We start from the raw sequence: 26,073 nt of genomic DNA on the forward strand, positions 1-26,073 counted from the left end.
ATATGATTTATTTTCTAATTTTATAGTATATATTTAATATTTTAAGAAATTATTTGAAGTTATCTTTTTATTTAATTTATTGTTTTGTTTGTATTAATATATTTTTTTATAATTATTATGTTTATGAGTTAGTATTTTTTTATAATAGTTTTTTATAAATTATTTTCTATTGCTAATTATGTTATATTTTTTAAATATTTTTTATTTTTCATTATTATAAGGTTTTAATGATAAAAAATATTATTTTTTATTTATATAAGATTTGATTTTTTTTCTAATTTTATAATGCATGTTTAATATTTAGAAATTACTTGAAGTTTTATTTTTATTTAATTTGTTGAGTAATTTTTTTTCTAATTATAACTTTTAAATTATATCTATTTATATTTAATATAGATTTATTTTTTAATTTTAATTTTTAAAGTTGTTTATTTTTTAAAAAAATAACTTTCATTATTACAAATTTTTAATAGACAAGGATAAATTTGTAAAGTAATATTTAACAATTTAAAAAAAAAATTTAAATTTTCTCACAACCATTATATCACTCACAAACTCGTATAAACTTTCTTCATACATCTACCCTAACATACCTCAATCTAAACACTCTCACTTTCTTGACATTTTCTTCTCACATCTCCACACATTCATTCCTTCAAATTCTCACACATCTCCTCATTTATCCAAACACATCTTAAAGAGTTTTTTGTTTTTTTTTTAAAGCATGGTAAATGTTGTGGCAAACAGCTGCATCCCATTATGGCCATTTTTAAGTTAATTAAAGTTGTACCAACTTAAAGAATTAAAAAAAGAAAACCAACAAAAACAAGACCAAACGCATCATAATTTTTTATATTTGTATCTATGTTCTCTTGCATTGCAGTCCTTTCTATTATAAAAAACAATGATTATTTCTAAATCGATAACAATTAATTTTTAATGTTCAAGTCCCAACTCAAGTTGCCCTACATGCCAAAAAGAAAGATAAACTATAATATATTATGAATTATTTTCTAATCTAATTATTAGATGTAATTTGCCCTTAAATTTGTTCAGTATCTAGGGATAAATTCTAAAACAATTTTAGGTTATCGAAACACTATTAAGGATAATATTGGAAGAATATGTATAAAAGAAAATAAACCATGCTTAAAGTATTGAATGATTTACTTTTTAATAGGATTTTCTTAACTCATTTTCTTTATTTATATGAATAATAATTTTGTTATTTTTATCATGGTCCTCACATGAGTTTAAAGTTATCCAAAAAAAAAATTTCTAAATATTGAAATTGGAGAAAAAAAGTTTATTTTTTTATTTTTATATAATACCATTAATGATGTTGTTCAAAATATTTTAAGAAACTAATTTCTTTTATATAACATCCATAGTTACATTACATAAAGAATACATGAAGAATATATCATAAAGTAAAATATATATTGAAATATATGTATATATACAGGTAATTCATAAAGTGATATAAAATATATTTCTTTTTATAAAAAATTTAAAATATATACATATATCAAAACAAAATATTACAAGAAAATCATTAATTGTGATTGTTTAAATTGATATTTGTCCCCATTTATATATTATGAAATATTCTTATATATAGTATATGTGGGATCTTCAACACACAACCCTCACTACTAGACCCTTCAACTCGTTACTAAGATAAACTTTAAATAGTTTTGATATCATATTAAGAAGTAGACTTTAACCTCAAGTCAACTTTATCAAACTGATTTGTAAGGTGAGGTTTGCACTCACTTATATACTCTAAAATGTCCTTATCTTTATTCGATGTAATATTTGCACTCACTTATATACTCTAAAATGTCCTTATCTTTATTCGATGTGAGATCTCCAACTGTGGATGAGATGAATTCTTTTGAAGCTTTATTCAATATTAGTGAAAGAGATGAAAAAAATTATTAATTTAACTTAGTATTGTGTTATTTGATAATTTGCTTTTTTTTTTTTTTGAGACTTTTTGAAAAATTATACGGTGTAACTTAGTATGTTGATGTGTAATATTTGTTCAATGTGCATGTTGTTGAGAATAAACATTTTTTTTGTAAAGAAGCACTAGTGAATGTCTAGGTTTACAAGAACATGGAGTGGATCAAACAAAGTAATGGTTCTTTCTTTATACACCCAATCAGTTTTAACCTGCAGCCAATCAATTTTTAAAATTCTAGAATTGGAAAATACATTTGGAAAAGAAAATTCATAATAGATTTTTTGTGTTGTGAGAATAAAATTCCATAATAGAATTGGAAAAACAAATTCTCATTTTGGAAAAGCAAATACGGAATACAAATAATAAATTCCAGAAAAGGAATTATGAAAAACAAATTTCGGAAACATATTTCCAAAAAAAAAATCTAGAAAGGTTATTATGAAAAGTTGTTCCAAAAAGCCTAATCCAAATGGAGTAAAAAATTTGGTTGCTTTCGGGTCTATTTTTACCAGAGTGAGAGGATTCTCGTTCAAGCGAAAATAGTATTGAAACTGTTCTCGAACTAGGTTGGGGACTGAGAGAACTATTGTCTTCGGATGTCACTCGGTCGGTCGTATCTCACTTCCTCCTTCGGTTCCTCTCGCTGAACGACTCCTCAGGCTGGTGGGGTACCTGCAGATGGCACTCCAACGCTCAAGTCAGTGGGGTATCGTATTCGGCTGGTTAGAATACTGTAGATAATGACCTACTTTCTTCCTTGGAATGCGTGATATTTATATTACCTTGATGGGCCCTTGCTGTTGGGCCGAATTAGGGGGTTGTTTAGCGATTAGGGTTGGATTAGGTCGTTTCCTAACCGTGGGTTGACCTTTGCTAATTAGGTCAACAGTTTGACTTGAGCACCTTATGTCGGTCGGCCACATATGACACGTGATCAACCTCGTACCTTAAAGTATGGTCTTGACGCATGGGTTGACCGGGTCAATAGACCGGTCGGCCATCCCGGTACAGAAACTGAACTTGTTTTTTACCTCATTTTCGTTCAAGCACAAAATTTGTGCTCAAGCAAAATTATTTTCGTTCAAGCTAAAAAAAAAAAAATCTTCTAATTTTCGTTTGCTTAGTTATTTTGTAATGATTTTTTGTTAATTTTAATGAATGTGTTAGTTAAATATTTTATCTTTAATGGATGTATGATGTGCAAAACTTCTTTTGATTTTTCGTTTGCTTAGTTATTGTGTAATGATTTTTGTTAATTTTAATGAATGTGCTAGTTAAATATTTGATCTTTAATGGATTTATGATGTGTAAAATGATTAATAAATCAACTAAAAGTGTGATCAAGACATAACAAAATATTGTGTTGAGATTGTTATGAGAATGTGTTGATTTGTGAGACTTTGTGAAATAAATTAGCGTGACTCTAGTAATATATTGGATCATATAAATAAAAGTATCACATGTGGGGAGAGTCGAAGGAGATTCATATTATTGAGTCTGAGATATGAAAGAAATTATAAAAAAAAGATCTTATGAATTTACCTGTCTCCTATGAGAATGATTTTTCTGAAGTTGAGACTATGTTTAGATGGGAACACGTCTCTAGGTTTAATTTCAATACATTAGTCATCCCTTTTTCCATAAGGATTGCAATGATTGTTGAATTCAGATTTTTTTACGTGCTTACATAGCCAATGCACAATGATAGGATCTCTTGCCATAATAGTTATATATTTCAAAATCCCAGTGCCTTTGTTATGGGTTTGAGTCCAGTTGAAACAACTTTGGTGTGTTATGATATGTTGGATTGAAGGAGAAGAAATAGAGGGAAAATAACAATTTTGTTATGATATAATTGAAATATTTTTGCAAGTTGAAGGCAATGCAACTTGCTTCCATTCATTGAGGCGACACGGAGCTCCAAAACGAATCATCTCCAATTGAGAAAAATTGGAGAGCAGACAGTTTATATATCTTATTTTCTATATTTATAAATTAAAAATATTAAGATGATTAAATACTAAAACTACCCACGGATGAATATTGTATTCCATTTTACTTTAAATGGGCTTGAGGCCTGATTCATTTTCTTTGCATTTATAGCCTTTGTTGTTTTCGGAAGTGCACCCCATCAATTTCTACCTTCACCCGTAAGGGTAAATATGACATTTCACACTCGATGAGATGCAGGTTTAGATTTGGGAGTGGAGGAAGCAATATTTTTTTTGTTGGAATGGGGTTTAATGGGACACAAAATGTTAACTCGGGTCGAAAAGAGCAAAAATGAATAAAGGTTTTGGCCCACTGTCCAAGAATGAAAGAAAAATAAATAACAAATGAAAGATGAAAGAAAAGTGGTTAAAATTTTAATGTGAAAAAATAATAATTCTTTTAAGAAAACTAAAATGGTTAATCATAAATAACACTAAATTGAGACTTATAAAAATAATAAAACGAAATTAAATAAAAGTTAGAAATTAAAGGATTATTAAAAATGTCATTTTAGCTTTATGGTGTATAATAAAATAAATTGAAAACACAGAGGAGCACGTGATCCTGACACTATATTTAATATTAGAAAGAAATGATTTGTCTTAAAATTTTCACCAGAAAAAAAGGAAGAAGACTTGGATGCAATAACACCTAAGTAAGGGTTTTAGCTTCTTCTCCTTCTCCTTCTTCTTCTTCCAAGAACCCCAATGTTCAGTCTCATATCTCCAACTGGGGCTTTACCCATGGATTCTCTTCCAAAACTGCGCCACTCCAATCTCACTCTCAGCCACCACACTTCTCCATTACCCACGCTCTTATCCTCTTCCCTCTCTTTCCGCTCTCGACCACCACCACACTTTCCCTCTTCATCGTCGTTCAGGTTACCTTCCATCAGAGCCTCCTCTTCACTCTCCTCAAACGACCCTGCGTTTCACTCCTCCAAAAACGCCCTCTCTCTATCCCCACTTCTCCAAACCCTAAACTCCTTCCTCTCCCCCCTCGCCCAAACCACCTGCATCGTCATCGCCGCCACCGCCTTCTTCTTCATGCGATTCCACCACACGCCCGCCATCGCCGCCACCCTCTCCCCGCCCGCTGCCGACTCCGAGACTGCGCTCACCGAGGAGGAAGCCGAGAGAGTTCTGGAGGAGCGGCTCAGCGCCAACCCCGCCGACGTCGACGCTCTGCGCGCGCTCATGGAGTGCAAGATCAAAGCGCGCAAGCTTGACGAAGCGTTCGCCGTTCTGGACCGTCTCATCGAGCTCCAGCCGGAGGAGTACGAGTGGCCGCTGCTGAAGGCCAACATGCACATCTACAACGACGAACACGCCGCTGCGCGTGAACTGTTCGAGGAAATGTTGAAGAAGGACCCGCTCCGCGTGGAAGCGTTCCACGGCCTCGTCATGGCGACTTCGCAGTTGAATGAGCCGTTGAGAGCGTTGTTGAAGAGAGTACAGGCGGCGACTGAGACTTGCAAGAAGCAGAAGAGGGACTCGGATGTGAGGGACTTCAGGCTCTTGATTGCGCAGATTAAAGTGATGGAAGGGGATTTCCCTGAGGCGCTTAAGGCTTATCAGGATTTGGTGAAGGAAGAACCCAGAGATTTCAGGCCTTATTTGTGTCAGGGTATTATATATACCCTCTTAAGGAAGAAAGACGAAGCTGATAAGCAATTTGATAAGTTTCGCAGGCTTGTTCCTAAGGACCATCCTTACATGGAGTATTTTGAGGACAACATGTTCGCGACCAAATTCTTCTCGCAGAAACTGGAGAGGGAGGGAGCAGGTGCTAGGGACTGAGGAAGGTTATGAGTTTTTGTTTTGTCTCTTTCCTTTATACTCATTCTTGTTTTTGCTTATATACTGTCATATGGTAATTCAGATGTTGCCATAGGTGATTACTGGTTAGTTTAATAGTTTTAGTTTACTTTCGTAATGGTGGTTCTGAGTTACTGCTGGCTAGGTTTGTGGTGGATATAAATAGTAGGGTTAATGAAGAGAAGCTATTTTTGTGCTGAAATATCTAATTGATGCATTGCTTTTATTTTTTATAGCGTTTTATTTTATTTGGATTGCAGCCTCAGTTATTTTTTTCTGTTTATCTTCCGCATATGTTTTGGGACAATAATTTTGGGTGGAAGAATCTAGACAGTGGATAGGTTAACCTTAGCCGTTAACGGTAATATAGGGTGATCATAACAATATGAAATGGAGAACTCTTTCTGACCAACAGTTTAGGTTTTGAAAATAGTGTTTTAGTTGAGAGAGACTATATAACTTTTGTACAATGCGGGTGTTATTTAGACAACAAAATAACATGTAGAACAGAAGAAGTCTTTGTTGTTGTTAATCGTAAGCAATACCACTTTTGCTGTTGTTGTTGTATAATCTTATTTGATATGGAACTATGCTCATTCTGGTGTGACTTTACCAGCTGAGTTATGGATGGTGGATTTGAATGACTTTTTGTGGTGAGGTCTAAGGTGTCTTAAGCAAATGCATATGGTCTTAGAAGGGCATGGATTGCTGTGGTTAGTATTCAATCCAGTCCTAATATTTTGGATTATAGCCATTCTACTTTTTCTTCAAAATATCTTGTAATGTTTTATTTTTAAATGAAAGTATCTGCAAAATAATTTAGGTTATTGTTTTGTATGTGTTGAGTTTTAGATGATATACTCATTAGAAAAAGAGCTAAATAAAGCCAGCATTGCTTGTTTAGTTGGTGTCACAGAAATGTGAGTGTAGCCAAGTGAGATTTGTTCAAAGTTAGCCTATTTTTTCGTTATAATAATAACATATATTTGACATGGTACCTGAATTGATATTTGCAAACCTATCCTATCTTGATTCCCCCTTTTCTGATTTTTAGTGATCTCACTGGTGATATTAGTCAGCTTAGAGTAATTAGCTCCCACTGAAGTTACTAGTACTCTTTCTCATGAAAGGTTGGCAATTGTGATGGTTTTGGAGATCTCTAGAGGAGATGACTAGAGTTTGCATTTACTTTAGATGATTGGATTTATTATTATTTTGGGGGGTTGGGATGGAGAAATTTTGCTAAAAGCGTGGTTATCAAACTTGCGATTTAACTTGTAAAGCTCACTACCCATTTTCAAGTTAACTCGGCAGTAGAATTGTTTGAGTGAACTCAGTGAACTTGGGATGAATTGGCTGAACTCCGCCAAATTTGTGAGTTTAGGACTGAGTTGACGAACTCAGCTTGTGGTTGTTTTTTAAATGAAACAGCCCCTCTCTTTCGTTTGGCGTGCAGAAATACGAAAAAGGAGAAGGACTGCAATAAGGGTTCTTCGTTACAACATTCCTTAGCTTCCCTTCTCTTTGTCTTTGTTATTCTTCTCTTTGCACCACCTTTTCCATTCACGATGCCCATAACCAAACTCCTTTGTTGTTCTTCCTCTGTGATCTGGCTTTGTTGCTTTACCTCACTGCGATTTGGTTTTGTTCCTTCCTCACTATGATTACATTGCCATTGTTGGTCTTCTTTGTGATTTATCCGCAATTGTAACTCTAGCACCTTGGACATAAATTCAGCTCCTGGGAACAACTTGAATTGCAGCTCCCTAGAAATGATCTTTCTATTGTTTGTATTTTGAATCTTAGTTTTGCTTGAATATTCTGTTTTGTCTTCATACAAATTTGAGAATATGAATTGTTGAAAAAAATGTTTTTTTATTCTAATTTGGTGTATATTTATAAGTAATCAACTACTAGATTTAGTTACTTTATTATTGTTGTTTACCATTTAATTTTATTATGGGATTAAAATGTTGAATTAATATGTTATTTATTGGTATTTTAATAGGAAGTAAACTCTTACAAGTTTACAATTTGAGCTTAAGAGTCAAGTTTACGAATGTATGTATAAATTCTTCAACTGAAAAGTAAGATTTTCATGAATTTTCTTGATTTCGCCATTAGCATTTCAGTAAACTTTGTTTGGATCGACTGTGCAAACCTTCTCTCTCCTGGAAAAAAGAGATAAACAGTTAAAGTGAACATTAATGTGTTTGTTAATAATTGTTGCATAATATCCAGGATCATAGCCATCAGTTTCACAAATACTATTTAAAGTATAAGTTGATGTCATCTTTGACCGAATTTATGGCTTTAAACCTGGTATAATTTAATGTTATTTGCATGTTAGCCTGCTTGAGTCTGGAGATCAAGACAACTTCTGCATATATTTTCTTAATTGACAAATTTCTGGGATCTTTTGCCCCGGGTTTTAGTTACGAGGTTCTCTATAAATTGAGTTCGGCCCATCGCCTTACAATGGTTTTTTATATCAAATTGTACATGGGAAATAACAATTCACATATTTGGACTATTAAAATAGAGTTTTAGTTGGTATTGAATGAGTATTTACAAGGAGAGTATAAGTTTGCGCAATATCATCATCGTTTGTGTAAACATGGATTATTCTTTCTGATATCCTTGTTTTCGGTGGTATTAGTTTGCTACTTGTGGTGGTAAGTTGTTAATATTTAGTATGCTCTGGAACATTTCATTGTCAAAATAAGTGCTTGTCAACTTTACCTGAGCAAGATAACCATTAGATTACCAATACAAGCTCTATTTATCATGATGGCTCATATTCTGGTCCTCTCTGAAATAGACGAGTTGTTTCCACAGGCATGCATACTTTGTATTAAGTATACGTGACTCTGACTTGTTTTGTTTTCGTAGTGTATAATTTGATTTAGTAGTGCGCCTTTTAACAAACCTTGGTCACGAGGGTTATCATTGATGTGTTCAAGAGTGAAGCAAAGGATGAAAATCATGGAATGTTGAATTACCAGATGGACCATGTAGTGTGTTAAATGGTCATAATTTGATGTGTCAACCCCAAACTACTCTCATTTTTAAGTACACCGGGTCATACCCTTGAATTGAAACCTCACCACAACTTTGCTTTTTAAGACCAGTTGCTCATGTGAGTGGAAGTTGCAGCGGTCAAAGATAAATCTTTGCTATTATGATGAGTTTTTGGAACACCGTGAGTGAGAAGTGTGTGCATATGAAGTATTCTCATTCTTATGCGAGAGATTTTTCTCGGTCAAAAATAGAAGACGTTCAGAAAGATAAATGAAAGACAAAAATGATTTAAAACAAAATTCAAAACAAGTTTTAAAAGAAAAACATAGAGGCGCCGCACATTATCGCGCCTAAATTTTGGAACATCGGTTGCATTAAATAGAACATTTAAAAATTCACTGAGTATGGTATAATCTGATGGTCATGAGTTTGATGAACTGCAGTTCGACAATTGAATAATGAGCATTTTTTTGTTTCAGAGATGTTTTCATTTTTAATCGAAGTGCAGCTAGAAAGAGCAAAAACTACATGGGGTATTTTCTTTTCCTCAAGAAAAAATGAATAGAAAATTACTAGAGTGAAAAGCACAACGATGGTCAATTTACGAAAATAAAGGGGCATAATAAATAAAATGGGAGGGTAGAAATAGCAATTCTGTATATCTGAACAAATGTAATGTTCTGAAGGTTTAACCTTGACTTTTTCGTTCGGTTTGGCCCATGTTCTTTTTCTAGCACTCCATCAATTTCTTGGATCTAATTTTATTTTTCGGGAATAAGTTTTTATGAATGCATTTTTAACATTCTGGAATAAACAAATCTCCAATAAATAAAGGTACGGAGGCAGTTAAGCCCTGGTCGAGCTTTAGCTTAGGCCAACTTATGGTTCTGCGTTTCTAATTATTTCATTTGCAATTAATGATGTATATAATTTCTTCTGTAAAAGGTTTTATGCTATAATATTTGTGACATAAATCATGTTATTTTATTTATCTTGGATATAGTGTGCGTTTAGTTTCCGGTTTGGAGTCTTAGATTCAAATTTTAACATGTGAAAGTTTGTTATTTCAATGTAGATGTAAATCACATATCTACATGTTTGTTTTAACTGACATTAAATCGAGCTGTACATAAATTATGCAAAAGATAAATAGCGAGACAAATTATCGTGTCGTATTGTGTCTTGTGTCATAAGATGACCTAACGGATCAGGCCTGCGTTAGCAGATGCAAACTGCCAGGATTTTTGCAAACGGATTCCTGAATTTAAAATCTACACCGATAATTACACCATTTCAATTATTCTCTGGTGTGTTTGTTTCATTTTTTAAAATAAATTCTTTGAACAATTCCTTATTTGCAAAATTAAAATTCCTCCATTAGCTTGTCTTAAAAGTCCCAGCGGAGAGTATGTTTATTTCAGTTTTTTCTTGTTAACAAAAGAATCACTTTAATTTTTTTATTTTTTAGTATCTTAAACTATTTAACATACTTTGATAAAGGATTTAATGAAAAATCAACAAAACAAATTTTGTAGCGACTTGATACAAATATTTGGAAGAAGTCATGTCCCATAATGAAGTTTTTGAAGCATATATAATTCATGATGTTGTTATTATTTAATAAAGAAAAGGTAGGAAAAGCTATAGCTCCCTACGGACAGGCCTACACAAACGGACCTTTGGGTTCATTATTTAGGAAACTACTTCCACAGAATCAGATTTGCATACTGCCGAATTAAAGTGTAAAATTACAGTTGAAAGTTGAAATCAATTGTAATAATGTTATTCTTACAAATTACTGCTTTTGATACCATTGTTATTGTTTCGCAGAGCATTTTCTTGCATTGTAATAATTTTGAATTTGAAGCAGTTGAAGCTCCTACCTTTTGCAGAAGATTTATATGAACAGCTGGCAGTGCTGGGTAGACAATGGCAAAGTCAGTGAGAACAGACAAAAGTGATGGTCCTAAAGGATGATAAACAAAGAGATATAGCAGACAAAGTTATCCCTGCCAATACACTTCAAACCCAGCACATTTCCCACAGACCTAGAATATGGAATTGCGGCTTCATGCATACTTTCTACAAAAGTGAGCTTCACTGAATGGGGTTGAATCTTAATTCTTGTGCATCCCACAATTTTATATTTCAAAATTTGTTTTAGGCAGCAATATCATGTTTAATGGATAACTTTTTTCGCATTGATCTCCTACTTTCTAAAAATTACTTAAATAACCGATTATTTGTGATTTAAGTGTACATGGTAACATTCTAGGTGAATCCTATTATTGCTATTTTATCCATTTATTTCATAATATCATCTGTATGGAGCTGATTATTATATATCTATGATAGAAAAAATGTATGAAAAAAATAAATAGTTTAGTCGTAAATTTGTAATCTACATCCACGAGCAACTAATTAGGTTTTTAAATAAATATTGTAGAAGAGATAAAATAATTAAACTCACTCATTATTCATTAAAACATGATATTTACTCAGTTGAATTGGTCAACTTCACATTTATATGGTGTCTCTCCTGTAATTAACATAATGGAAGAGCTAAAATTCTTACAGTAAAAAAAGTTTCGCCCGTAAAGAAGACATCCTAGTTGAATAAGCTCTGGCCTAAGGTTTCTCATAAATGAAGTTTCTAATATTGATCATTCGGTGTCATGACTCATGGGCAAACGTCCAAGTTTAATTGCAGTACCTACCCATTTAGATCATATGTCGTCAAAACTTCCTTACCCAACAAATGTCATAATTGTTTGGTCCTACATAACTTTAATTAAGCAAGCTGCTTTAAGCTTTTATTTGCTTTAACTTTTCCTATTTTTCATCTCGTTAGACAAAAATTAATTGAAATTCCACATTTATCACGTTAGATTTTTTTTTTTGGATTTAGTTAGAGATACGTAAGACCGTGACGAGTTTAAAGCGCGGAAGTATTTTCCTTAAATAAGTTAAGCAAATTAAACCATTACCAACACTCGGGCATACACGAACAAAAATAGTTCTATATTTTCTACAAGACGTATCTTGGTAAATTCATATATGGAATAATGACTCGAAACAAAGAATAAAGAAAAGTTTTGGTTTACGAAGTAATGGGTTTGATTATAGAAGCTCCAGAATGATTGCGATGCCACACAACTTTAATCTCGATGTGCTGGGGACAAACAATCATCTTTTGTTATCGTGTCTTTTCCTTCGGATCCATTGGGACGACACTCAAAACATCAAATATGAATTTTCGAACCAACGTGGGGCTAATCTTAAATCGTTAAATTAAATTAAATTTTTATATTTAGATTAACATCGAAAAAATGTTTTACATTGTGAAAAATAGACCTAGCCCTTAAAAAGAAATGGTTTTATCGTTTCTGTTTGATTTGGATCAAACATGCTTAACGTAATGATGTGATCACAATATTTGACCGACACCCCAATCACTCTTAAAAAGCAAATTAAATGAAGAGAGAAAAAAAAAAGCAAAAGAATAAAGGCATATAGAAGCATGCACTTGTTTGCCTTTTTGACTTGTCTGTGTACAATTCAAATATTCATGGATCATTCATTACCTCTATGCTCCCTATCTATCTGCTAGTAGTTTCTTTGTCCCTCCAACATTACACACACAAATAGACACCAATGTATACTATTAATGTCAAAAACACCAACGAGCCATAAATAATTGCACATAAACATTATGTATATACACACACAATTATGGCTTATTTTGACCGTCAATGACATTGTGGAGAGGCAATCTCCCTCATGAGTTGCCCTGTTATCAAGTAAAATGGCGTGTCCTAATAAATTTTACAATTATTATAGTTTGCTAGGAAAATTTCAGGTCAAACACTGAAGTCAGAGGCTTTAATGTCACACCGCTAAGTAACAAGATAAAAACTCATGGCTGCTACAATTTTTGAAGTACCTAAGCTTCACAAAGCGCAAACCCATGAGATTGTGGCACCAGAAATGTTTTTAAAATCCAAATACTCTTGCACTTGGAGACATGTATTTCTTAGTCAAATTGGTTCTCTCCATCATTAGAATGCATGTTTGCACATTTCTATAATGTCATAGGGTGAAAGTAATTGATTCAGTATAATGCATTATTGGGCAGTGTTAAATTGATCTAAAAGTTTACCAAGCGTAGAATCCACTGCCACATGTGAAAGCTTTGGGAACGTACGTGGTGCAACCAGGAGTGAGCACGTGTCGTGTAGCATGGAGGGAGCATCACACTCTTACTCTACTCGTAGTAGTTCCCCGCGCAGAGGGCGAGGCTTCCGGTGTCAGTGTATCGGTATTTTAATTGAAACTTCAAAAAATGAACACTATCCAATAGCATTCCCATCACACCTCTCTCTCTCTCTCTCTTCACGTTTTATCTCACACAGTTTCAGTTTTGGCTTATTAGCTAAAATCAATCACCTCGCACAATTCAAGATCTGTGCATCTTCAGATTTTTTTTCATCTTTTTCTTTTCCTTCTGTTTTTGGTGTCATGAGCATGGCATCCTAGGGTTTATCATCCTCTTTGAGCCTTCCCGATACTACTCTCATTTCGCGAACTATTTCTTCGTGATTCTTGAACCGATTTAGTGTTTTCAAATGCAGAGGTCTAAAGGTGGTGGATCAAGTCCCTCCTCAACTCTCTTGTTTTGATTTTTTGTATATGCGATTTTGAACTGCTTTCTACCTTTTGCTTAGTGCTGTAGGTGTAATAATGCTGTTATGTTTTCATCATGAATTTCTTGTGTTGTGGTGTCTTGTTATTTACGCTGCTTCGCCTTCCATCATTATTTCCAAAGCGTTTTCTGTCATTCTCTTTATCTCGTGCGTGATTGAGTGGGAAGCGTTTCTTCTCCTACTCTTTCAATTACTACTTTTACCATAGACCGTGACAAGTAGTGTGTGTATCCTTTTAGTATTTTTGAAGAATTTTAGTAGTCACTTCTTAATTAAACCCTCTGTCGTACGCGCTCTTGAATCTTCCATCCTGATTTTGTTGTTTAATTCGTTTTCAGGAAGCAGGCAGGTTCATAGACATAAAAAACTTCAGAGTTTTCCTTCTGATTCTGGTTCTTGCAGTGATGGTGTTGCAGATGAAGATTCAGTGAGTTTTTTTTTTTTTTTCTTTCAGCTTTCATCTCTAGGCGCTTGGTCACGATTTACTTCGCCGCATTTCAGAGTCAGGAACTATGTTTTCTTAATAGAACGTATTGTTCTTAATAGAACGTATTGTTATGTTCAAACTAACACATTGCATTACGTTCGGGTTATGTGTGGTTAGGGGGGTGTCTCCTAGTAAAGAAAAATTAGAGAAACTGACTATCGTGAGAAAATGCATTGATTTCTGCAGGGTTCATTTCAATTGGGCTGTGTGTCTTCAAAAAAACCGTTTGGGACTCCCATGAAGAAGTTATTAGCTGATGAACTGTCCCGAGAAACCGAACCCAAAAGAAGAGCTCCCGGTGTCATAGGCAGATTAATGGGTCTTGAAGGACTTCCAATGCAATTGCCTGCTAATAAGCATCACAAGCATGTGTCAGAAAATAACATGAAAAGGACAACACCGGCAGTGAAAACTAGAAGCACTGGTAAACTATACGGCGGTCGAACATCTAGAAGAAGTTCAAAGAATCAACAAGAGTTTAAGGATGTGTTTGAGGTCTCCGAGATCTCAAATATAGAGAGCTGTAGGTATTCATCCCAGGGGTCTGTAAAGTTGAAGATCACTGATGATGAAATGTCATTTGTTGAACAGAAATTCATGAATGCCAAACTCCGTGCAACTTGTCAGGATTTACAGTCTTCCCAGGATTCCCACGATACACTCGAGATTCTAGACTCTAACAATGATCTTTTGCAAAAATACTTTAAGCGGCCAGATTCTTTGTTTAAAAGGCATCTAGATGATCTGCAAGGTTCCGCTTCCGAATCACATTTTGGTCACAGCGAAGGTACCAAATCATCGGCTATGGAGAACTATGAACAAGGTGACTTAAGCAAGAAGCCGGATAGGGAGATGAAAAGGTTGAATTACAATAGATCTCATCAGAAGCATCATGGTGGTTATTCTTGTAATGTAGTCAGAAGACAGGATATTCATAGTTCGCCAAAATCATCAAAGCTTCAGTTTAAAGGGGGAAATGAGCCTGATGCAGTCCCAACAAGGATTGTTATCCTAAAACCTAATCTTGGAAAAGTGCAGAAAGCTACCAAAATTGGTTCACCACCTTGTTCTTCACATACTTTTCTGTTAGAGCGTGGAAAGTGTCCTGAATTTTCAGATAGGAGATTTAGGGACACTGAACTGAATCAAAGGAAAAATTTGCATGATAATGCCTGGCATTCAAGGCAAAATTCTTTGGAATCAAGAGAAATTGCAAAGGAAATCACAAGCCAAATGAAAAATAATTTGAATAACGACTCCATGTTATTATCATCTTCTAGATTTAGAGGAAATACTGGGGACAATAGCTCATGTAGTTTCTCTGGGAATGAATCTCTTGGGGAATCAGAGGTGACATCTGCAACTTTGGGAAGATCATTTTACATAAGTAATACTATCAGCCCATCATCCTGTTTTAGTGAATCATTTGTCAGTAAAGAGGCAAAGAAGAGATTATCAGAGAGGTGGAAAATGTCACTCAAGTCTCAGCAGGGCCATTCTGTATCCATGAGTGGCACCCTGGCTGAAATGCTTGCGATCCCTGACAAGGAAATGAAAACAGCTAATTTTGACAGCATCCCTAGTGGGAAAGGTTTACGTGATAAACTTTCTAGCAAAGGTAAACCTGCTGGGTGGGTTGAACCATTGGGTATTAGCAGTAGGGATGGATGGAAGGATGGATGTATTGGAAGTTTACCGAGGTCTAAGTCTCTTCCTGCTTCATCTACTACTTCCTTCGGAAGTCCTAGAACAATTTTGCGCCATGAAGCTCTTCACGATGACCGATTTATGATGCCAAAGGTAGCCTGTAAACGGGAAAGGAAGAAAGTGGTGAAATGTCTTGATCAGAGACAGTGTATGAATACTAGAAATCTAAAAAACAAGAATTCTCGGTGTTCTCATCCATCAAACCTAGAAGGTAATGAGTCATCCCCAGACTTGAATACAATTCAAAATAAAGTGAGGATTAATCTTGAAGAGGATTTGCCGAAGCAAGAAATGTTGGCCGCTGAATCATTAGCTGAGATCATCAGAGAAACTATTGCAGTTACTGAAGCTGTTGTAGACGTGGGAGATGAAAATGCAGTTGGTTCATCTGAATCTTATATTAAGGTGCTTCTTGATCCAAAGTTATTTTATTTTACTCATAGGTGACACTTGTGCAGCTGTTTAAGCTTTTAGCATTTTCATTGGTATTCTGATTATATGCTTATTGACATATATGAATGCCATATCATATTCATACTTATTTTACTGAACAGGTCAACTCACAGTAAATAGTAAAGCACTTATCTATCTCGTCTCAGTTGACATTCATAATGTATCACGTTAAATTAAGTAATCAATTAATTCACTTGTCACAGATTGTAAATAGAATCGTAGAAATCTTTTTGGATCCATTTGCTAGGTTGAGACTTGAGTCTTACGTTAGAAGTATGGCATAATGGTTCGGGGTTTATAAAGCCTTGGGCTCTCCAACTATAACAATTAGTGTTTGTAGTATGGTTCTGCTAAGGTTCTTATCAACTGAAAACCTCATGTTTTAATTGACTTGAAACTGGTCGAGCGTAGCTGAAAACAGGATGGAATCACATGAGATGTCTTTATAATTCGGTGGAAGTGAATAAAGGACAGCTTTGTGCCAGCTATTTTACATGAATGTATATGGTTTGGTTAATCCTTCTCTATGTGTATTTGTGGAAAATTCCTTTTGTATCTATTGTCTTAGTTCTTCCACCTGCCATATGGAATCATATTGATTTTCTGTAGATTTTCACTGTTCTTTATACACTTTTGGTGCTTAAATGAAATGCAGAGTTTTTTTAGAACAGCTAAATCCACTTAGAAACTATTTGTCTTTGCAAAATTGTTTAGATGCTGTAATAGTCTAGTGGGTAAACTTCTAAGACATATAGGCTTATGTGAGAGGGTGGTTCTTTTTGTCTCAGCAAGTCCAATTAATCAGGCCAGTAATTGTTAAACAAACTTTAAAAGTCTATTAAGTATGGTAATCTTACTTTACATGTATTTCAGGAGTTGTCAGTTGGTTCTTCCAGAAAAATTTCTGCCCCCTTGCAAACACCGGTATCTGGACTTGAATCTTCATGCTGTAAAGATACGGATCAACCCAGTCCAGTCTCAGTGCTAGAACCTTCTTTTACTGATGATCTGTCATCATGTTCCGATTGTTTTGAAAGTCTCAGTGTTGATATACAAGGTAACTCCCTTAGACATTTATTTGGATTATTATATATGTGCAATCTTTAGTTTCCTTATACCATCCTTTGTATAGTTCCTGATCTATTCCTTTTTACTCTCTTGATCCTAGTTGTCTGGTATTCCTTCACATTTTTCTATACTAATTACAGGAGTAGTTAGTATGATGGTTTTTTGTACATACACTTTATCAGTAATGTAATCAAGAAGAAAATAGGATTAGCTCTTGCTAACTGATAGAACCTTGAGAGATTGAACAATTAACTGAAGATATTTTTGGTGCTTCGGCTTTGTGATTTGCAATGCACTTGATCAATGAAGAAACTCGAGACCAAATGTAGTTTCATGCATATCTTAATTCCGTTCTAGTTTAAGTGAACTTAATATTTAGCATGGCTTGTTTTGTAAAATTAAATAAGATTTTGTGATTATATTTTTTTCCTTGTAATGGCATTAGTGTCCTTTAAATTTTTAATGAGTTTATCATATAATGAATTAAAATTGGAATTGATGGTTTACAAGTATTTTTTATGCATTCTGACTTGATAGCTGCTATAAATAATAGGTTTTGGGCGAGACTCTAATTTGACATCATAATTGCCTATTTCCTGTTTTACATGATGTGAATTAAAAAGTCATATAGGTAAGAAATGATAAATGATGAACATGAATGAATTTGTCCCGCATACTTGCATCCATTCTTGGTTTCAAGCTTTTGTCAATTACCTTCTTGAGCTTAACAGAAGAGATGATTAACGATTGATTGTCGTCCTCCTAAACATATTTGTATTTGAAGTTTTTACCTCTTTTCTGATTCCTTGGTTTCATGTGCGTTTCTTGTATTCAGGGCTTCGAATGCAACTTCAGTTACTGAAGCTAGAATCTGAAGAATTTGTGGAAGAATCCGTTCTAATTCAAAGTGATGAAGATGGTGGGGAAGCATATTCAGCAATTTCAGAAGACAATGAATTACTTAAGACTGGAGATAGCTGGGAGTCTTCCTACATGATTGATGTCTTGTCTGAATCTGGTATTGATAGAGCTGAACCTGATGCATTTTTGGAAGTTTGGCATTCTCCTGGATGCCCTGTTAGTCTTTCAGTGTTTGATGAGCTTGAAAAGAAGTACTCTGATTGGAATACTTGCCCAAGGTCAGAAAGGAGATTGCTTTTTGATCGTATAAATTGGGGAATTATCGAAATATACGAGCAATTCGTTAGAATACAATCATGGGTAATCCCTTCAAGATCCACAAATCTTCGTTCTAGTTCTAAATTGCTCAAAAATGGAGTCCGAGATTGTCTGTACAAGATGCTGTGGAGCCAGGGAAAAGTAAAGGATACTGCACTGGGGAAGGTGTTGGTTAGCGAATTACAGTGGTTGAACTTAATAGATGAAATTGCTGGAATAGGTAGCGAAGTTGAGAGCTTGCTACTTGATGATCTAGTGGCAGAGATAGCTGTTACATAGGCATTTTGCGCCTGAACATTTTTTGTTCTAGGATGTTTCGTAGTACATGAATCAAGTAGTAAAATGCAATTTCGTAAGATGAATAAAAGTATTAGACGGAAAATGAGCACGCAAATCATTCTGCAAAAAATGGAGGAAGCTTGTTATAGTGACTTCCAATGTTGCATTTAATAAAATGAAATATTGTCAACATTTAAACATTAGGGGTAAAGGTTTTCTGCCTCGACTATTGTCAATTGTAAATACTGGGTGACTCCATATTTCTTAGGGACATAAATTGGAGCGTATGCTTGAGTTGGTTTTACCTCTCTGAACACACCCATATACCAAATGAAAATGTTCAAATTAGACTGAGGGCAGGAATTTTGTTTTGTCTGTTCCCGGCAGCTCTGATGTGTTTATGTTACCAAGAGGAAGATTAAATTCAACGAGTCAAAAACAAAATTGGTACGTAATAAAAAGAAAAGGATTGATTCTCTTAAAAATAAACAAGGAACCGTCTCACGGTGTTCAGCTAGCTTATGTTGCTCGTCAACATTTCAACACAGTATTCATTCTCTTTTTCTTCGTGGCTTCTTATTTTAAGACTTGGAAAAAGCTAATTCGACATTGGATCTGTCTTATTATGGGTCTCTTATGCTATAGATCGACATAAATCTCATCACTGTATCTTCCTTGTACATATGTTTAACAAAATCTCTATCGTCTAGTTATTAATGAACAAATTAGTAGATTGAAAAATCGTAAAAGTGTTGTTTGGGCCAAAACTATAAGAAGGCAATTCGTTCTACCCAATGATTTTATATCTAAAAATTCAAAATTAAAAAATACATTTTGGAAATGAAAATCTGAAAAAGATTTTGGTATTTTGGAAATAAAATTCTGAAAAAAAAAAATTTCAAAACAAAATTCCATTCTAAAAAAACAATTTCAAAATAAAAATATATATTTCGAAAAATAAATTCCTAAAAATAAAATTCAGAAACATATTTTAAAACAGAATTATAGAAAACTATAAAAAAAATTAATTTCACCTGAATAATTAGGTTCGGGTCTAAATTTGTTGGGTACAAAAAGCAATCACCACATAAGAGCACTAGATTGGATCTGAGTAAGCCCATATTTGGTCACTATCATTTGGACTAAATGCAGTTAGACCTTCAGCCCATGTATGCTTCGGGACATTCTAGATGCAAAATTATTACTTTTCAGAGGTATAAATACAAAGCAATGCACTTTCTTCTTCGTCACACTGTCGATTAGGGCTTCTAGCTATCTATCATGATCGGCATGATCAACACCGTTTTAACTTTTCTTTTTCCCTTGTTTTTCTATCAGAAGCGTGTGTGTGTTGTCTGCGTACTTCTTTGTTTTGGCAAGTGATGAAAAAACTTATCCTACACACCGAAAATACTGTGTGGATTTCAACTCCGCTTATTATCTGATGCCTTTCATTCATAACATGTTTGATTTTTAGTGAGATTGGAGTATTTACTTTATTGCCGTAGCGATTGATTTGATTTGAGATTTCCTTGTGTTTTTATTTTGAGGTGTATGTATTCTGATATGATGAGTTGCTCATATACGTCTGCAAATACGAGATATTTCGATGAGTGTGTATGCTCTCTCTGATCAGAATGCACATCTCTACACACTATTTTCATTTCGCCCTAGTTTCTGTATTTTTCTTTATTCAACAGCTTCAGCAAGCTTTCATCTCTTTTACACCGATTTGGTTTGAGCTTACATATGTAGTTATATTGTTCCTTTCAACCTCTTCACATTAGTGTAGTGCCAATATACCACACACGGCTTCGCATAATAATTACTTTCTTTTCTTTTAGTAATCTGTTTTTCTGATTGGTTTTACATCTTAAATTTCTTTATTGGTTCCTATAAACCTACCCTGCTCTGTTTTGTCCTAGATTGTTTCAAAACTCGGAATGGCCTAACAAGCTCAGATAGACCTCTGCCTCCACATGTATCCAGCATTTGTATAAATTTAATTTGTAATTGTAGAAATATTTTTATTTATTAATCTATTATATCGTTATATGACCGTAGAACCTTTTTACAGTTATGAATCTCTTTAAATATATGTTTACTAAAATGTGTTTTTTTCAATGATGATGAAGAAGGGATGAAATATTCTAAATGAATCAAATATCTTCAGAGTCAATCTGGTACGTTGCTGAAGTGTCAAACAGGATGTCCTCATTTCTTCATTGAGATCAGACCCATGGAAGCTCGACCTAAATTCGGTGTTAAAACATTATAAATACGACTCTTGATTGTTTTGTAAAATTTCATATATTAGAAATAGAATTGATAGTTCCAGAATTCTCTCTTTAGTTGTAATCTTTGTGGAGGAAAGAGTACTTTAGTTTTGGTGATTTTTGTTCGTACATAGACTATCATATATGACTATTTTGGTATTGATTAGTTAGTTTGGTGTTACTTTTTATTTTGATATCGATGACTTAACATATTTTTTCATTACTCAAGAGAAAAAACTTAAAATTATATTAGTTTTTGTAGAAAATTATTTCGAAATCCTAATTTGATAGGAATGTATTTTAGTTTATATTAGTCTATGATATGATAAGTAAGTTTTCAATCAAACGCATTACTTGTACTATAAAATGTTGTGAGTTTGTTATGTGAAATGACTATTTAGACTAAATTCTGTACACAAAATTTAGCAGATGGACTTGCACAAGTAATTCCGTAAAAATTTGAAGTCTGGGGAGAAGTCATCATATTATACATTGAATTGTTTATTTTTTAAATTTTTGGTAAGAACTTTAGTTTGGTCAGAAGTCCATAAAAGTGTATGCTTGTTTTAAATCCAGTATTATGCCATCATTACTTTTAAAGTTGATATTTGACCAACTTTTAATCTTACAGTGTTTGGATCTTCATATGTTAGTATTCAATTCTTTTTATTTTTGTTTTTCATGAAAAGAATGAGAAAGGTGAGGGGACGCCCTTCCAATTTGTGAAGAAACAAGAAGGAATAATATTAATTATGTCATGACATGTAATCAAATTATGCAAATAATTGTGTTTGGTTAAGAGATGTCCATTTTGTTTGGAGCTTATTATGACCCATGATATTTGGTTATAATTATTGTCATGGTTAATTATGTTTTTTAACACTTAAAATAATTTGTTTGATTTATTATTTATTATAGAAATTATTTTTATTTAAAATAAAGTATTTTCCTAAATTCAATGTAAAAATATATTTTTTATTATCAGCTAAAATACAAATTGTGTTTTTCTTCAATAAGGAAACTACATTTTAATTTAAATGCTAAATAAATTTCTATTTCATCATAGAAAGTATTTTGTATAATTCAATGTTAAAATATGAAATTTTGATTATAAACTAATATCCGAATTATTTTTATTTACGAAAAAACAAACAACTTTTTTATATTTAATATTAGAGTATACTCTTATTTTTATTCTTTATCATAACATTGGTTCTAAAAAAATAATTCTGATTTTTTTTCTTTAATTACAAATTTTAAACACAAATATACAAAATAAAATATATAAACATTTATTTATAAAAATTCATCTTTATTTTATTCAAATCTTTCACACATATGTATTTCAATAAATGAATTAATTATAGAATTAAATAATAAATAAATAAATTATACAATTAATTTTTTATATTCCAATTAAATTAATTCTACTATAAAATTTTCACTCAAATGTATTTACTTTGTAATAAAATCTACTCACTTTCTTTACATATAATCTAACTTTTAACTCTCCTCCTTTTTCTTTTTTTTCCTTTCCACTCTCACACTCCTACAAAACCAAAGTGTTATTATGACAATCAAACGGAGCTAAAGATAACAAATAGATATTTCACTATTAATGGATTATTTTTCCTTCTAGCAACATTGTTTATTATCTTGATTAAAGTTCACCTTACATTTTTAATACTATTATTTTAATTATTTTTCACGTCACTTAATTACAAATTTATTTTTTATTATATATTTTTTTAGAACTGTCACGAGATTGTATTAGTCAAAATATATTTTTCTTCTTGGTTTTGGTTGCTTTTTTTTTTTTTCTCTTGATTTGGAAATTTATGCTCCGCTCCATCTATTTAAATGGGCTTCCAAGTGGCTGAAAGAAGGGAGATTATAAAGCACATGTATATAGAAGATGCACCCCAGGAACAAATATCAATTACTATGCTAAAATTATACTGAAAATAAAGATAAGCATTTGTATTTTTTTATTGATGATAATTAACAAGGAGGAAAAAATCTATATAACTTAAATATGTCAATAATTGTCCATGTGAACTTTATGAATTTAATATAAAAATAAATATGAATAACATTCTATATTCGTTTTATAAAATATTAAACCACTTCTTTCAGCTTCTCAAGATCTATATAAAATTTCAGAATTTTGTAGATGGTTTTAGGATATTTTTAGTTTTTATTTAAGTTTTTTTATCTGACACCTACAGTATCCTTATTAAATTAGTGACATTTCTATTATCAAGTCTTCTTTCTTTCTCTCTCTCACAAAACAGCTATTATTCCTATCATCACATTCGTTTATGAAAAAGACAAGATTCTTGATAACCTGCGCATAACCCCTATTATATATTGAAAAAAAGATATAGAAATCATTTGATTGCTTTATGGATGCTGAAGATTTCCCAAACACATTCTTTCAGATTGCAGGTAAAATTTCAAATACGCCAACAAAAGAAAAGAGAAAATATATTTGCACAAATAGCACTAATAGTGGCATAATCATGTGAAGGGGAATTAATGGCACAACAAAGTTTTGTGACCCTAACTAAATACTGTTCTTGTTTATAATTTTTATTTTGACTTTTTTCAGTTGGTTTATATAAATACCAGGTCTTGTGTGGGCTTGCATATAATAAATTTTTTCAAGAGAAATTAGACCAATCCTTGTACAAAAATAAGGTTCCTTAATAAACTCTAATATCTCTTCAAAGCCAAAGTTACAGTACCTTCTAACGTTGTATTTACACTGATTAAATTACTACCCAGATTCACCAGTTCGAACCTTAAAATTGTAAATGAAAAAAAAAGCACAATAATACTAATATGAGTTAGATAAAATTTGTTTTGTTTGTTTCTGCATAACCGGATCCAATTACTGAAGGAGGTTCTGGCCAAAATTGTGCAGTCTTCACCTTTGATATGCTTGCCAATACGCTCAAAGGAGTCACATCACCAACCACTGTAACCTTCTTTGCCGCAAAGTCTATGTTGAAGGATGTAACTCCTAACAATATAGGAAAAATAAAATGAAATGAGTCCATAAAAATGTCTTCTCAGTTCAAGAACTAAAATTAATCAGAACTTTAATGAATTTATGGTAATTGTTTTCATCTGAAGTTTGTCAAATATCTGTGAAAGAGGAAAGATGGCCCCTTATTTGCGAACTTAAGCAGTGAGATGTGTAATTTCATCTTAATAATTGCATGTGATCTCGTGTTAAATTTATGGTTCGAAAGAGAAGATTTTACGAGAGTGATTTTCATACCTCGCATTCTGGAGAGATGTTTCCTCACCTTCCCTTCACAACCTTTGCAGTGCAGAGAAACCCTCAAAACTACAACCTGCAAGAAAAATCATTCAAAATCACACCCCATTTGAGTACATAGTGTGCAAAGATTACAAAAGTTGTGCCTTGTTTCATCGTCAATGCTCCATTTCGGTTCCGTGTATGTGCTAGTGTTACTTGATCCTTCCACAAACACATGCTAGTCAAACTCCCACCACAAATGAAAAAGATTTCTTATATACATCTGCTATATATGGTCTATTCGAAGTTGTTGAGAGTCCTTGACACATAATTCAGAAAACAAAATTCCTAGATAAGTGGTGTAGGGTCATGTATGTATGTATGTATGTATAAGAACAAGAGTCACTCACAAGGAGAAAAATAAAATAAAACTAACTTTTAAGTGTAGATTGTGCTATTCTTCAACTGTTAATTGAAGTTTAATTCTCAGGATCAGTAATTCAACTGTTAATTGAAACGTCTATGCAGATGAAACTTCAACTGAGATGGAAAAGCGGTTCAAACAACAGTTAAGGAGTTGTATATAAGTTTTGTGAAAAAATTGAACCTGGTCTGAGGAAGCCGATTTTGGAAGAGAGGAGCTAGAAGAGGGTTTAGATGAATGGGTGGTTTGATCATGATGAAGGACATGACCTTTCTCCTTATCAACGTTAGTTGGAGCCAAAACAGGATCATAAACTGATGATCCACCATCGAAGGAAGGCGTTTCACCGAGCAAATATCTTGAAGAACCAGGAGGAGTGATTAAATCAGTAGGTGGCCTAGCCCAACTCCTCCTCAGAATACTATCAATTGGTTTTGAAGAGTAATTGTTAGTGATGTGTTCAGTCAACTTTCCCGCGCTACTTTTCTTCTTTTGATCAAGACCCTTTGTTGCATTTTTCTTTTTCTGGCCACTTGGCTTGGAAGTGGAGTTTTTCTTAGCCTTCGGGAGATCATGCAAAGGTTTGGGGTCATTGTGAAGCTTAGGAGAAGAACTAGGGACAATGAAGTCTCTGGAGGGTGTTCTTCTTGGATCTGTGATGATGGGGTTGTGGCGGTCAATGGCTCTGCCACCAAATTGAGCTGTGTTGGAAATGGAGGAAGAGGGTTGATCCATGCTAAGACATATGGCTGTTGAGGCCTGTGATGCACAGAAGATGTCTATGCCTTTCATATCTCGATGATGAAGGGTAAGAGGTTCTGGTTTAGAGAACGAATCTGCAGTGTAACAAAGGAAGAAGCAGAGAAGGAAAGTTGGTACTACTCACTGCTTTTAAGCTTCAATTGGGAGTGAGTGAGGTGTGGTAAGTTGAGATATAGAGAAAAGAGAAAAGATGGAAAATTCAAAATTGAATTAGTTTCTTGTTTAATATGTGGAAACAACAAGAGTAAATAACATTTGTAACAGTATACCGTCTAAGCCAAATTACCTGGGACCTAACCCCTAAATAACATTGATAAAACAAGATCAGTGTATGAAGGGTTATGGACATAAATACATAAACGTCAATGGTTTCAGGATGGTGATAGCAATGTGCACGTGTGATGGGATCCACGACAGCAACAATAAACTTACATGATCATACAAGTTAAAATTGGTTATAAACCAAAACAAATGATACTGATGTGAATTCCCTTGTTTTTTTAATCTTAGAGCTTCTCAGGTTGAACTTGTTTTTGTGATAACACATTTTAATGTAGCTTTATATATAGAGATAATGTTTTGTGTATCCTTAATAAGTATGTTCAAAACTCAATTAAACAAACGAGGAGTAAAATTTGAGGCCTGTTATAAATTTAGCCTCATCTAAA

General features: G+C 33.3%; 3 protein-coding genes, 1 long non-coding RNA gene and 1 other non-coding gene across 7 annotated transcripts; 4 read left to right on the plus strand and 1 right to left on the minus strand.

Moving 5' to 3' along the window:
- The first annotated feature begins 4,559 nt into the window (after nucleotides 1–4,559).
- LOC137814390 (protein SLOW GREEN 1, chloroplastic) lies at nucleotides 4,560–5,980 on the plus strand. The gene has a single exon (XM_068617097.2). The coding sequence runs from the start codon at nucleotides 4,669–4,671 to the stop codon at nucleotides 5,758–5,760; it is 1,092 nt and encodes a 363-aa protein (XP_068473198.1). The 5' UTR covers nucleotides 4,560–4,668; the 3' UTR covers nucleotides 5,761–5,980.
- A 6,758-nt stretch (nucleotides 5,981–12,738) lies between these two features.
- Nucleotides 12,739–18,871, plus strand: LOC137814391 (uncharacterized). 3 transcript variants are annotated; one of them, XM_068617098.1, is made up of 5 exons: nucleotides 12,739–13,117; nucleotides 13,841–13,929; nucleotides 14,176–16,101; nucleotides 17,023–17,206; nucleotides 18,053–18,871. In XM_068617098.1, exons 1-5 carry the CDS (start codon nucleotides 13,039–13,041, stop codon nucleotides 18,673–18,675), a joined length of 2,901 nt encoding a protein of 966 aa, XP_068473199.1. In that variant the 5' UTR covers nucleotides 12,739–13,038; the 3' UTR covers nucleotides 18,676–18,871. The 3 variants fall into 3 exon arrangements, with proteins under 3 accessions (XP_068473199.1, XP_068473200.1, XP_090160184.1); XM_068617099.1 differs by having other exon boundaries at nucleotides 12,741–13,440; XM_090304058.1 differs by lacking the exon at nucleotides 12,739–13,117 and adding an exon at nucleotides 13,652–13,725.
- A 1,050-nt stretch (nucleotides 18,872–19,921) lies between these two features.
- On the plus strand, nucleotides 19,922–21,121 carry LOC150029667 (uncharacterized). Its single transcript, XR_016521810.1, has 2 exons — nucleotides 19,922–20,656; nucleotides 20,811–21,121. It is a non-coding gene; the product is annotated as an uncharacterized LOC150029667 (long non-coding RNA).
- On the plus strand, nucleotides 20,047–20,127 carry LOC137816812 (small nucleolar RNA R16). Its single transcript, XR_011081896.1, has one exon. It is a non-coding gene; the product is annotated as a small nucleolar RNA R16 (small nucleolar RNA).
- A 2,515-nt stretch (nucleotides 21,122–23,636) lies between the features above and the next one.
- On the minus strand, nucleotides 23,637–25,731 carry LOC137814392 (protein SODIUM POTASSIUM ROOT DEFECTIVE 2). Its single transcript, XM_068617101.2, has 3 exons — nucleotides 24,827–25,731; nucleotides 24,238–24,313; nucleotides 23,637–23,976 (listed from the first exon to the last, which is right to left on the minus strand). Exons 1-3 carry the CDS (start codon nucleotides 25,433–25,435, stop codon nucleotides 23,801–23,803), a joined length of 861 nt encoding a protein of 286 aa, XP_068473202.1. The 5' UTR covers nucleotides 25,436–25,731; the 3' UTR covers nucleotides 23,637–23,800.
- Nucleotides 25,732–26,073: the final 342 nt, after the last annotated feature.

The sequence above is a fragment of the Phaseolus vulgaris genome, chromosome 1 (assembly GCF_051622355.1).
Source record: "Phaseolus vulgaris cultivar YP4 chromosome 1, ASM5162235v1, whole genome shotgun sequence".
NCBI lineage: Eukaryota > Viridiplantae > Streptophyta > Magnoliopsida > Fabales > Fabaceae > Phaseolus > Phaseolus vulgaris.

Coding starts and splice junctions, on each gene's coding strand:
- LOC137814391 (XM_068617098.1), top strand. CDS start 13,039: ATGGAGGGAGCATCACACTCTTACTCTACTCGTAGTAGTTCCCCGCGC. Junction 13,118..13,840: donor CTTCCGGTGTCAGTGTATCG/GTATTTTAATTG, acceptor ATTCGTTTTCAG/GAAGCAGGCAGGTTCATAGA. Junction 17,207..18,052: donor TCTCAGTGTTGATATACAAG/GTAACTCCCTTA, acceptor TCTTGTATTCAG/GGCTTCGAATGCAACTTCAG.
- LOC137814390 (XM_068617097.2), top strand. CDS start 4,669: ATGTTCAGTCTCATATCTCCAACTGGGGCTTTACCCATGGATTCTCTT.
- LOC137814392 (XM_068617101.2), bottom strand. CDS start 25,435: ATGAAAGGCATAGACATCTTCTGTGCATCACAGGCCTCAACAGCCATA. Junction 24,314..24,826: donor AATCGGCTTCCTCAGACCAG/GTTCAATTTTTT, acceptor TTTTTCTTGCAG/GTTGTAGTTTTGAGGGTTTC. Junction 23,977..24,237: donor ACATCTCTCCAGAATGCGAG/GTATGAAAATCA, acceptor CTATATTGTTAG/GAGTTACATCCTTCAACATA.